Source organism: Rhinopithecus bieti, unplaced genomic scaffold (assembly GCF_001698545.2).
Source record: "Rhinopithecus bieti isolate Rb0 unplaced genomic scaffold, ASM169854v2 scaffold_16097, whole genome shotgun sequence".
Taxonomy (NCBI): Eukaryota; Metazoa; Chordata; class Mammalia; order Primates; family Cercopithecidae; genus Rhinopithecus; species Rhinopithecus bieti.
Window position 1 is genome coordinate 1,154,724 of NW_016808851.1, and position 11,977 is coordinate 1,166,700.

At 43.6% G+C, this 11,977-nt stretch overlaps 1 protein-coding gene across 2 annotated transcripts in view; it reads left to right on the forward strand.

Moving 5' to 3' along the window:
* MTHFD1L (methylenetetrahydrofolate dehydrogenase (NADP+ dependent) 1 like) overlaps positions 1-11,977 on the forward strand; it is a 247,378-nt gene that overhangs the window by 170,434 nt on the left and 64,967 nt on the right. For both annotated transcript variants that reach the window (XM_017887637.1, XM_017887636.1), the window contains 2 exons: positions 5,498-5,605; positions 7,991-8,143. In XM_017887637.1, the coding sequence (XP_017743126.1) occupies positions 5,498-5,605; positions 7,991-8,143 (261 nt within the window). The remainder of the gene's footprint in view (positions 1-5,497; positions 5,606-7,990; positions 8,144-11,977) is intronic.

Sequence of the window (11,977 nt, forward strand, 5' to 3'; positions counted from 1 at the left end):
ATACAGAAATATATATAAATATATATATACACACACATATATATACACACCCATATGTATATACACATATATATACACACACACATATATGTATACACACACACACATATATATATTTCTTGTAAAACATTTTCATGTTTAGCAAATCATGCCGGGCACAGTGACTCACACCTGTAATCCCAACACTTTGGGAGGCCGAGGCGGGCAGATCACCTGAGGTCAGGAGTTCGAGACCAACCTGACCAACATGGTGAAACCCCGTCTCTACTAAAATACAAAATTAGCCGGGCATGGTGGCACATGCCTGTAATCCCAGCTACTTGAGAGGCTGAGGCAGGATAATCGCTTGAACCCAGGAGGTGGAGGTTGCAGTCAGCTAAGATCTCGCCATTCCACTCCAGCCTGGGTGATAGAGTGAGTCTCTGTATCAAAAAAGAAAATTTAAATAACAAATCGGCCACCCACTTGCATTAATTTATTCACTAGTCATTCATTTGCTATTACTTTGCTCCCATGTGAGTTTTAAAATTATTATCTTAACAGAAAATCACACTCTTTATTTTGAATTATGATCTAGAGTTCAGTAAAGAATGCATTTTCTGTTCATTAAATGTGTTATAACAGTATCTTGTTTTGCTGTACTTCCAAGCAAAATGTAATTCTTTCAATCCTCCCTACCATTCTCACTCCATAATAACATTACTTAAGGTTTGTATAGCATGACATTTGCAACTTGCTTGCATTTTACACTGATTCAATGTGTGCAGTACAGTGATGTATACTGAAGTATTCACATCCTCATCTTAGAAATGAGGAAACAAATTCAGGGAGGTTATATGATTTAACCACACATAAGGAGAGGCTGCATTCTCTCTGAGCCCTCCTACTTCACATAGCCACCAAGCTCCTTTGTGCAGAGCCCATGGAGGGTTGGAGTGGCCGCGCTGAGGTAGGTGCAGGCCACAGACTGCATGCAGCAGGAACATTGCCTGCTTCCCAGAACTGCTGTTCTACTGCCTGGGGAACACACCCTTCTGAGAGCTGACTTCTGACAAAGCATGGTCCTTGGGCTTGCCTTGTGTCTTCTTTCCTGCAAGAAGTATCTTCCAGCGTCCCACCAACTTTTATTTCTTAAAAAGGTTGCTCCTTGCCAGGCATTGGTTGACCAGCAGAGGAGCTCATGTTAGTTTCAGTACAGTGTTGGCAGCAAGCACTTGAGTGCCCAGCAACACAGGTTGCTCATGATCTAAGATTCATGGAAAACGTCTTCTCCGCTGTTACCTGCAGCACATCAACACCTGAATTTTCTTATCAGCTTGTGTGACTATTGAACCACATGGAACCCAAGCTTAGTCAATAGGAAATATAGAAATATTCATTTGTTCAACTGTATATTGAGAGCTTTGTATATATTCCAGGGGCTGCCTCTAGGTACATAAGAGATGGTCCCGAGCCTTAAAGAGTTTATCAGCCATTCTTCATTCTTCAGCTAATATGAACATTGAATCTTTTACGTTAGAAGTTGCCTATGCAGAGTACACCTGTAATCCCAGCAACCTGGGAGGTCAATGTGGGAAAATCGCTTGAGGCCGAGAGTTTGAGACCAGCCTGGGCAACATGGTGAGACCCCATCTCTACCAAAAATAAATTTTAAAAAAAGTTACCCTTAAATTTCTCTCTCTCACCCAGCCTCAACTTTGCACTTAGGCAGTAACTCTTTGTACAACATTCCTGGCACCATATTCAGCTTTTATAGAACTCTCCAGGTAAGGACAGGTCACTGCTAAGTGAGAGAGCTCTGGTTATTATATTCTTCCTTAAACACTGCACTCAAAACAACTACTTCCTTCTAACGTTTGTCCCTTGGTTCACATTCTGCCCTCCTTTCGATTTTTCATATGGCATGGTTTACAAAAGGCCCCTTGCCCTCCAAGAGATATCGGTGTCAGTGTGGTGCTGCCGAGTCTGTGTGACTGTTCACACACTCGGGCTCCACTCACACACCCCAAGATTGCATGAGCTTTTGCTGGCAGCCCCTCACAGTCAGGCCCCAGTGAATCCCTGTCCTCTGAAGCTGCGGGTAGGAGCGCCTCGAGGGCATCTAGATGTCAAAGAAGAGGATGCTCACATGTGCCTAAGGGTCATCCATGAAGGCTTCGTGGAGGAGGTGGCCTTTGGGATAGATCTTAGAAAGCTCAGAGAGTTTTAACAAAGGTTGGTCTTTGAAGATCACTAATCTTTTGACTTTATAAATATTTGCATGTATCTTCTCCCAGTCTGTCTCTTATTTCTTGACCTTGTTTATAATGTCTTCTTAAAACAAGTTTTAAATTTTGCTGCAGTGAAATCTATATATCATTTCCTTTATGGGTTATTCTGTTGTTATCTCATTTAAGAAATCCTTCTCTACTTCAGGATAATAGAGTTCCCACTGTTTTCTTCCAATATTTAGAGTTATAATTTTCAAGTTTATGCCTTTGTTCCATATTGGGTTTATTTGGAGGCCTGGTATGTGGTAGGAATCTAATTTTATTTCTCTCCAGCCAAAAGTCAGATGGTAGTCAGCCTTTCTCTGTTGATTTGTGTCACCTCTATTATATGCTGTCTAGCACATGCTGAGGTGTGTTTGTGGGTTCTTTCTTCTTTGCCATTGATTAATTTGTCTATACTTGTGCCAGTACCCATGGAATTTATTAGCATAGTTTTAGGGTATGATTGATAGCTAGTAGAAAAGTCCTCTTTCTTTGTTCTTTCAGTTTTGTTTATTTTTATTTATTTATTTATTTATTTATTTTTTGAGATGGAGTCTCGCTCTGTCACCCAGGCTGGAGTGCAGTGGCCAGATCTCAGATCACTGCAAGCTCCGCCTCCTGGGTTCACGCCATTTTCCTGCCTCAGCCTCCCGAGCAGCTGGGACTACAGGCGCCGCCACCTCGCCCGGCTAGTTTTTTGTATTTTAGTAGAGACGGGGTTTCACCGTGTTAGCCAGGATGGTCTCGATCTCCTGACCTCGTGATCCGCCCGTCTCGGCCTCCCAAAGTGCTGGGATTACAGCCTTGAGCCCAGTTTTGTTTATTTTTAAAGTTATCTGACTATGTATGCCAGTTATCTGACTATTTATGCCATTACCCTGTGTTAGTTCACTCTCAAGTTGCTATAAAGGAATCCCTGAGACTGTTTAATGGATAAAGAAAAGTCGTTTATTTTGGCTCATGGTTCTGAAGGCTGTACAAGCATGGCGCCAACATCTGCTGGGCTTCTGGTGAGGGCCTCAGGAAGCTTCCACTCAGGGCAGAAGGCAAAGGGGGAGCCAGTGCATCACATGGCAAGAGCAGGAGCAAGAGAGGGGGTGGGAGGTGCCAACAAGCAGATCGCTCCAGAGCTCAGAGTGAGAACTCACTCATTATCATGAGGACAGCACCAAGCCATTCATGAAGGATCCGCCCCCATGATCCCAACACTTCCCACTGGGCCCCGCCTCCAACACTGAGGATTACATTTCACCATGAGATTTGGAGGGACCAACATCCAAACCACATCAACCCTTTATTGTAAGTTTTAGAACTAATAGGCCGAGTAACCACAAATGAGCTTGGGATTTTTACTGGACTTGCATCGAACTGAGTAAGTTTCAGAGAAGTGACGTCTGTACAGTATTAAGTCTCCTCATCCATGAGCAAACTATTTTTCTCCATTGACTCAGACTCTTTTTATGTCCCTCAGTGAAAGGTTGTAAGGCTTGTACCTTCATTTCTTTTTATTTGTTAGAACATTCAATGTTTAAGTTCCAGACCACAGAACACCTCTACAGTAATAAAACTGTAGTAATGAAAACACGTTTTAAAGCAGTTTTGGGTGCTATCAGGGTTGGGAGGGGAAGAGTGCTGGCTTTTATTTATTTTCTCTTGGGTAACTCTTGTATCAACAGTATTTCATACAAATATGACACTTGCTGTTGTCAAGCGAAGTCCTTGAGGCATACCACGGGAGACTTCTGCCCCTTGGTTCACATCTGTTCCATCAGCGTTTGGTTCAGCAGTTGTTCACCAAACAGTAAATCAACTGATTGCATCATGCATATGCTTTTTTTTTTTTTTTTTTTGAGACAGAGTTTTGCTCTGTCACCCAGGCCTGAAGTGCAGTGGCGCGATCTCGGTTCACTGCAACTTCCACCTCCCAGAGTCAAGCGATTCTCCTGCCTCAGCCTCCTAAGTAGCTGGGATTATAGACGTGAGCTGCCACACCCAGCTGATTTTTGTATTTTTAGCAGAGACGGGGTTTCACCATGTTGGCCACACTGATCTTGAACACCTGACCTCAAGTGATCCGCCCACCTCAGCCTCTCAAAGTGCTGGGATTACAGGTGTGAGCCACCACACCTGGCCACATATGCATTTTTACCCACAGAAAGATTGTGGATAATTTTGCCAAATGTGTTTCTTAAATTTAGAATTACTTTATCTGTAGAAGATTCCTTTCCTAATGAATCATTCTTGTTTCTGAAGATCCCTTGCTGTATGCTACCAGTAGTCTGTGTCCAAGTCTTCAGTCTAACATTATGGAAATCATCTCCCCCAACACACTTATTTGCCTGTATCTAGTCTTCTCATGTTTCTTCCATGCCACATGATTTCTCATAATTTGCTAAAGTGACAGTGGGTTCACCTTCTAATTTTCCAATATAGTGTTTGATCACATCAGCATTTATGTTAAAATCTCAATCCATTACTGCTCACGAAAAAATACTTGTTTTTAGTATTGCTACTTTTTCTGTAGCAATACTGTGAACCCGTATTCAGACCCACTTAAAAACTGGCACTCACAATTTCATTGGGAGGCGCCAGTCCTGACATATATGATTATTTAAAAATTATAGTAAACAGGCCAGGCGTGATGGCTTATGCCTGTAATCCCAGTACTTTGGGAGGCCAAGGTGGGCAGGTTGCTTGAGTCCAGGAGTTCAAGACCAGCCTGGGCAACATGGTGAAACCCAGTCTCTACAAACAAATGCAAAAAACAAAAGACAACAAAATTAGCTTGGAGTCGTGGTGCATCCCTGTAGTCCCAGATACTCAGGAGGCTGAGATGGGAGGATCACTTGAGGCTGCAGTACGCTGAGATTGTGCCACTGCACTCCAGCCTAGGCGACAGAGTGATACTGTCTAAAAAAAAAAAAAAGAAAGAAAATTACAGTAAACTACATTTTTTTAAATGTGACAATGGATAAAAATTGTTACAACTAGATAAGCTGCCTCTAAATTGCCTGAACACCTAAGGTTTATTTGCTGGTTGACATCTGATCTATTTCTGACACTGAAAATTTCATTGCTTTAGGGTGCTAAAAGGGAAAAGGAGCATTTGCTAGGAATCCTGCAGTTGCTGAGGGGGTACCCTGATAGGAAATTTTGAGCAATTACAGAAAATCTCACTAAACTTTAAAAAAAATCTTTAACCAGATTAAACTTATACAATTTTGTTATAATTTGTGTTTCTCCAGCTTCCAGTTGTGGACAAGATAAGAACCATTGCCCAGGCTGTCTATGGAGCCAAAGATATTGAACTCTCTCCTGAGGCACAAGCCAAAATAGATCGTTACACTCAACAGGTAAAAGTTGTACTTTTAGGGGGAAAAGAAAAAATCCACCTTAGGCTCTCAGAATACTCAGCTTGACTTGAGAATTTGTACTTGTCTCACCAGTTACTCTTTGCTTAATCTATTTCATGGTTAACAAAGATGAAAGTGATATTGTCGGGATAGTACTTTTGGATATAGTAGGCTATATTTAGAACTTTATGGTGAGAAATACATCCTCTGATCCATGCATCATTTACTTCTGTGACTATAAATGTGTCTGATATGGGTGGTATCCCTGTTTGTAGGTGATGTGTGATCTTTCATCCCTCCCACTCAGCCCAGAACGTTGAAACTATCCTTTGGAGTATAGCTGCGGAGTCAGATTTAGATGAATTGCAATGCTTCTGCTTCCCTGCAGGCCTCTTACTACCTTAAAAATGCTAGCATGGTACCAGGGTAGGCAGATAGGAGTGCAGCCTATAAAGATGGGAATATTTGGTGTTCTTCTTATGTAAGCGATTCACTGGCTTTTTACTGAGCTTGTCCACTGAGGTTGAAGGCTCCATCATCTTCTGCCTCTAGCCACTGACAAAGGCAAGTAGGCAAGCAGCTGGGAAGGTGGCTGTGATCTGACAGCATGTGTCACCATCTAGTCCAGTGACAGTCATGATCAATCAACTCTATTCCAGGAGGCTCAGCCACCTTCACCAAAAGGACCATATGCCTCGAGTGTCCCTCCTACTTTGGCGTAACCAGATAGATAGAAGTCAGAACACTTTAAGAGCCTGCTGGCTAAAGAGCTTCGTGATAGGTAGTGTGTTGACCTTTTCTTTAAAAAAAATCTCCAACTCCTTATTCTTTTTTGTAAACCCATTTGAAATTTTGTTAAATACTACCATTGCCAGCCAGGGTATTTATTCTCCTAGGTTTGGTAAAATAGTCAGCAACTCAGAAAGTTCTCACTTCTGAGAATTTTCCCTGTATGTTCTTGGCTTATCCTTTACAAAAAGGATTCCCAAGCACTGCTCTGTGCACAGGCATTGTGGTGAAATTTTCATTCATGTGCAATAAACCAAGTAAAGTAAGGCCATTCTCATGAGGTTGGTTTGGTTTTTTCTTCCCATGAGTTTTTAATAATGATATTTAAGGCTATCATTTATTCTCATATTAAGTCTTTTCTCCTTTCAGTGTTAAAATGTTATTTCTTTTATGAAGTAATCTGGTGACAGTTTATGGCGTATTGGTTGGTTTTGTTTGTGTCTTTTAATATGCCTACTAACAAAATTTTACATTAGCAAACCTCTATTAGTTCATAGAAATTACTCCAATATTTAATCATGTCTGAAATTCAAAATTCTGGCACCATTTCTGAAAGGCAGTTGTGATTGTCGCCCAGCAAAATTCTTATCAGTATAGAAGAGTGGAGATTTCAAAAAGAAAATGGCCCCAAGCCCACGTCCTCCCTGAGTTGATAAGACTCTGAGATCTTCCAAATAGTTTTAGGCTAAGTCTTATGAAAATTTCACTAAAGATTTCTTTCCGTTTATCTCTGTCTATCAAGGAAATATTGCTTAAAAGTTGTGTCAACCGGCCATGATGCTCACACTTGTAATCCCAGCACTCTGGGAGGCCAGTGCAGGAGGGTCAGTTGAAGCCAGGAGTTTGAGACCACTCTGAGAAACATAGCAAAATCTCCATCTCTATTTTTATTTTTTTTAAAAGTTAGTGTCAAGTATGTGGTTGCAATGAATTAGCGAAGCCTCTAAAGGAACACTATGTGCCATTTAATCAGAACCAGGCTTCGAGGACACTGTCCTTTTTGTGAGACACCACATGTGACTTCCTGCTCTTTCACCTTTGGGACTCTGGGTCAGACATAGACTTTGGTCCTTAAAAACAAGAAGCTTAAATAGTGACCTCATCTTAGTTCTTATAATGTAATCGCAGATCAAATAGCCATGATTCATAAACCAACACAAAGGGGCCCTTTGCTTCCTGACCAACTCCAGAATGAGTGAACAACATGACTAAGAGCCTCGTTGAGGAGCCTTTCTCCAGACTACCTTGCTGGGTCCCGGATATTAATAGTCTTGGAAAGTGGTTTCTACAGCTGCTGCTTTGCCTGAAAATAGCCGTGCTTTCCCCAAACAGGCACATAACACTGCCTTCTCTTAAAGAGAACCTCCAAAATAAACAACAGTCACCCTTGACCTGCTAAACAGTGATCACATGGAGATGAGTTTTTATCCTCACCTTCTTGCTTCTTCAATGAACAAGTAGTAACCGGCAGCTCCTGCATGTGCCCCGATCTGAGCCAGCACACCATTGCTGGCCAAGACTGTATAAAGTGCAAATAGAAAAACACAGGAGACTAACATCTGTATCAGTGAACACATTTTCTTTCCTTTCTTACAGGGTTTTGGAAATTTGCCCATCTGCATGGCAAAGACCCACCTTTCTCTGTCTCACCAACCTGACAAAAAAGGTGTGCCAAGGGACTTCATCTTACCTATCAGCGACGTCCGGGCCAGCATAGGCGCTGGGTTCATTTACCCTTTGGTCGGAACGGTGAGTGAGTCACATTTTCCAAAAACCCTCCCCATTCTGCACTGCCGTGGTGCCTCAAATCATTATGCTCCACCCACTCTTTAAAAATCATGGATTAGGGAGAATTAAGGAGTAATTAATAGTACAGTATTCGCTATTTTTCCAAACACTCTGTCTCACCTACCTTTGCCATTGTGGTTTGGGTTTTTCTTTTTTTAGATCGTGTGCTCAGGATCTTTAGAGTCATAATACTAATTTCCTTCCTAAGGCAAGTATGAACATAACTTGGGAGAATTCAGCCTGTTATTTAAATGGTAGAATGGCTTAGGACAGTGGTTGTCAACCTTTATCGCACATAGCACCCAAAATGTTGTACCACAGTGGAGTTTACTGCTCACACCAGACAGGATCTGCCCAGTCACCCCAAGGGCTGGGGAAAGCAGTCCTCATGCTCTCCCACTTCCCCAGCACATCAGGTGGGAAGCTCTGGCTTAGGAAATTAGTAAATCTCATGAGTTCTCATTTTTGATGTTGTTGTGATGGGATTTCATTGCTGTTGGATGATTATGCTGTTATTTTGTGTTATCTATGGGGGTAAAGGAGATGAACAGAGAAATAAAAGCTTATCAAAGTGCTTAAAATCCATGCAGATGGGCTTCATTTGGTACAGCTACACAGTGATAGCCTTCCATTGCTACCATCCATGGCCTAAATTCGACTTCTTGTCTTTGGGAGTGTTCCTGAATTTGATTTAGAACAAAAAAGAATTCTTACAACCTGGCATATCCCATGGCAAGCAAAGAAAAAAATATTCTAACCCATCATTGTCATCATCATTATTGCAAAGTGATCTGAGCTTAACCAGTGTACAGTGTACATTTTAATAATTTTTTATAATAAACCATGTGGCTCTATTGTGCAAACAAGCAATAGGTCAACAAAAGGTGCAGATTCTTGCCTTGATATTTACATACTTCATCTAATACTGGACACAATGTTTTTTCAATCAGCATTTTTTGAATTCTTCCTGCATGTGAGGCACAGAGATTTTAAGATGAGCAGGTGTGAGATGCATAGGTTTGAACAGCACAGAGGTGTCTGGAGAGCACTGCATTGGCATTCTGAATGCCCTCAGAGCCCAGAGGGTAGCAGCTTATTATGCCTGGGGCAGAATTTACCCGGGATATGGAAGAAGAAGGGATTCTTCAAAAAGGGCTCAATCTCTGAACTGGCAAAACAGTGAGTTTTGACTCAAATGCACCAAAGTACTAATACATGACATCCTGTCTTGGGGTGGTCCAGTGTGGCTGGAGTTGGATGAGGTGGGAAGGCTGGGGATGGGAATGGGAATGGGAATAGGATTGGGATAGCAGGACAGAGCCACATGGCCAAAGATCTTGAAGACCGTCTCATGGAACTTGAATCTGATCTCGTACACACTGGGGAGCCACGGTAGGGTGGGGTTTTTTGGTTTATTTCTTGGTTTTTTGTTTTTTTGTTTTTAAATAAGGAGGAGAAGAATGTGGTCAGATGTGTATTTTAGAAAAATAGCTCTGGCAGCAATGTGGAGAATGTTTAGTGAAAAGAGAACCAGGCCCAGAGAGGTGGGTTAATTCAGCTGGGGCCAGAGGCAATCAAGGTCCATACTTTGGCCACAGAAGTAGATACGGAGAGTGGGGGTGAATTGCAGACGTACTCTAAAAGTATCCTCCTACCGTGGGGGCCGGGGGAAGGGACTGTTCTAGCTTGGTGACTGTGGCTGGTGATGCCATCGGTCATGGAAAGGACACAGGAGGAGGCAGATTTGCAGGGCCAGAAATGAGCCTGGCTTGGGTAGAGAGAGCTCGGAGGGTTAACAAGATCTAAGGAACAGTCTGTGCCTCCACTGGAAATACAGACACAGCGCTCCAAAGAAAGGGGCAGGAACGTCACCCTGGTGGCTTTAAGGATATGGGTGAAGGCAGTCGTTAAACAGGAGAGACATAGGGATAGCTAGAAATCAGTGAGAAGAGAGCAACGGAAGACATCCCTGAAACACCCATGTTAATGCAGTCGACTCCCAGCAGGGGTGCCTTCCAGGAGGTGGGAAGGAAGGAGCAGCAGCATGGCAGAGAACGTCCAGAAAAATCCCACAGACACCGCTCGCACTCGCAGCAGTGTTGACACAGGGAGAAGGGTCCAGATGAAATGGGTTCTGAATGACATTTTCAGGTCTACAGTTCAGATCAGTGGTTGCCAGGAGTTGGGGGAGGGGAAGTGTTTGACTGCAGAGGGGCAGGAGGGAACTTTTTGGGACAACGGAAATACCCTATATTTTGACGTGGTAGTGAGTCCATGGCTATATACATTCTTCCAGACTCACAGACCTATACACGTGTGATGCCCAGGCTGGACTCAAACTCCTGGGCTCAAGCAATCTTCCCACCTCAGCTTCCCAAGTAGCTGTGACTACAGGCTTGTGCCACTGTGCCAGGCCTGTGTATAATTTAATTATACCTCAGTTAACAAAAATCGGTACTGAAGAGCTTGCTTTATATTCCTTAGAATGGCCTCAGTTGGCCGGGCGCAGTGGCTCATGCCTGTAATCCCAGGACTTTGGGAGGCCGAGGCGGGCGGATCACGAGGCAGGTGGATCACGAGGTCAGGAGTTCGAGACCTGCTTGGCCAAAATGGTGAAACCCCATCTCTACTACAAATACAAAAATTAGCTGGGTGTGGTGGCTGGCGCCTATAATCCCAGCTACTTGGGAGGCTGAGGCAGGAAAATCACTTGAACCTGGGAGGCAGAGGTTGTAGTAAGCCGAGATCACGCCCCTGCATTTCAGCCTGGGCAACAGAGCAACACTCCCATCTCTCAATAAATATATATATACATACATACATACATACATAGAATGGCCTCAGTGATGGCCACTTTACTCCTGAGCTTTAGTTGGTGAAGGCCTTGGCTTAGGGGTAAGAAGGGGTGGCTGGACAGTGCAGGCCCAGAGAGACCGGACCATCAGGGGAGGTGAGGGGTGACGGAGGTGCCCAAACAGAACATGAAATGGTAGAGTAGCTGAGAAGGTTAGCTGCGATCACGATCTGCCCTGTCCTACCCTCTGCAGACTCTAAACCCCGCAGTAGTTCACCCAACAAATTCACTCAGCCAGTGCCGCATAAGGCACTCAGCTTGGGGCTACAGGGAGCCCCAACCTAAAGAAGCTTTCTCTGCTTCAGGCAATTTACAGCTGGTAGACGCAGATAGAAGTGAATTAGCAAAGAAAATAGTTTGATATAAAAATTGTGCATTTAACTGAAACCTGAATTCACTTCTGAGCATTTAATAGCCATTAAATAAAAACCAGGGCCCGCATAGTGGCTCACATTTATAATCTTAGCACTTTTGGAAGCCAAGGTAGAAGGATTGCCTCAGGCCAGGAGTTCGAGACCAGCCTGGGCAACATAGGCAGACTTCATCTCTACTTAAACAAAAATTAGCCAGGAGTCATGGCAGGTATCTGGAGTGCCAGCTACTCAGGAGGCTGAAGTGGGAGGATTACTTGAGCCCAGGAGTTTGAGGCTATAGTGAGCACTCCTGCCTGGGAGATAGTGAGACTTCCATCTCTTAAAAAAAATGAAGGCCGGGCGCGGTGGCTCAAGCCTGTAATCCCAGCACTTTGGGAGGCCGAGACGGGCGGATCACGAGGTCGGGAGATCGAGACCATCCTGGCTAACACGGTGAAACCCCGTCTCTACTAAAAATACAAAAACTAGCCGGGCGAAGTGGCGGGCGCCTGTAGTCCCAGCTACTCGGGAGGCTGAGGCAGGAGAATGGCGTAAACCCGGGAGGCGGAGCTTGCAGTGAGCTGAGAT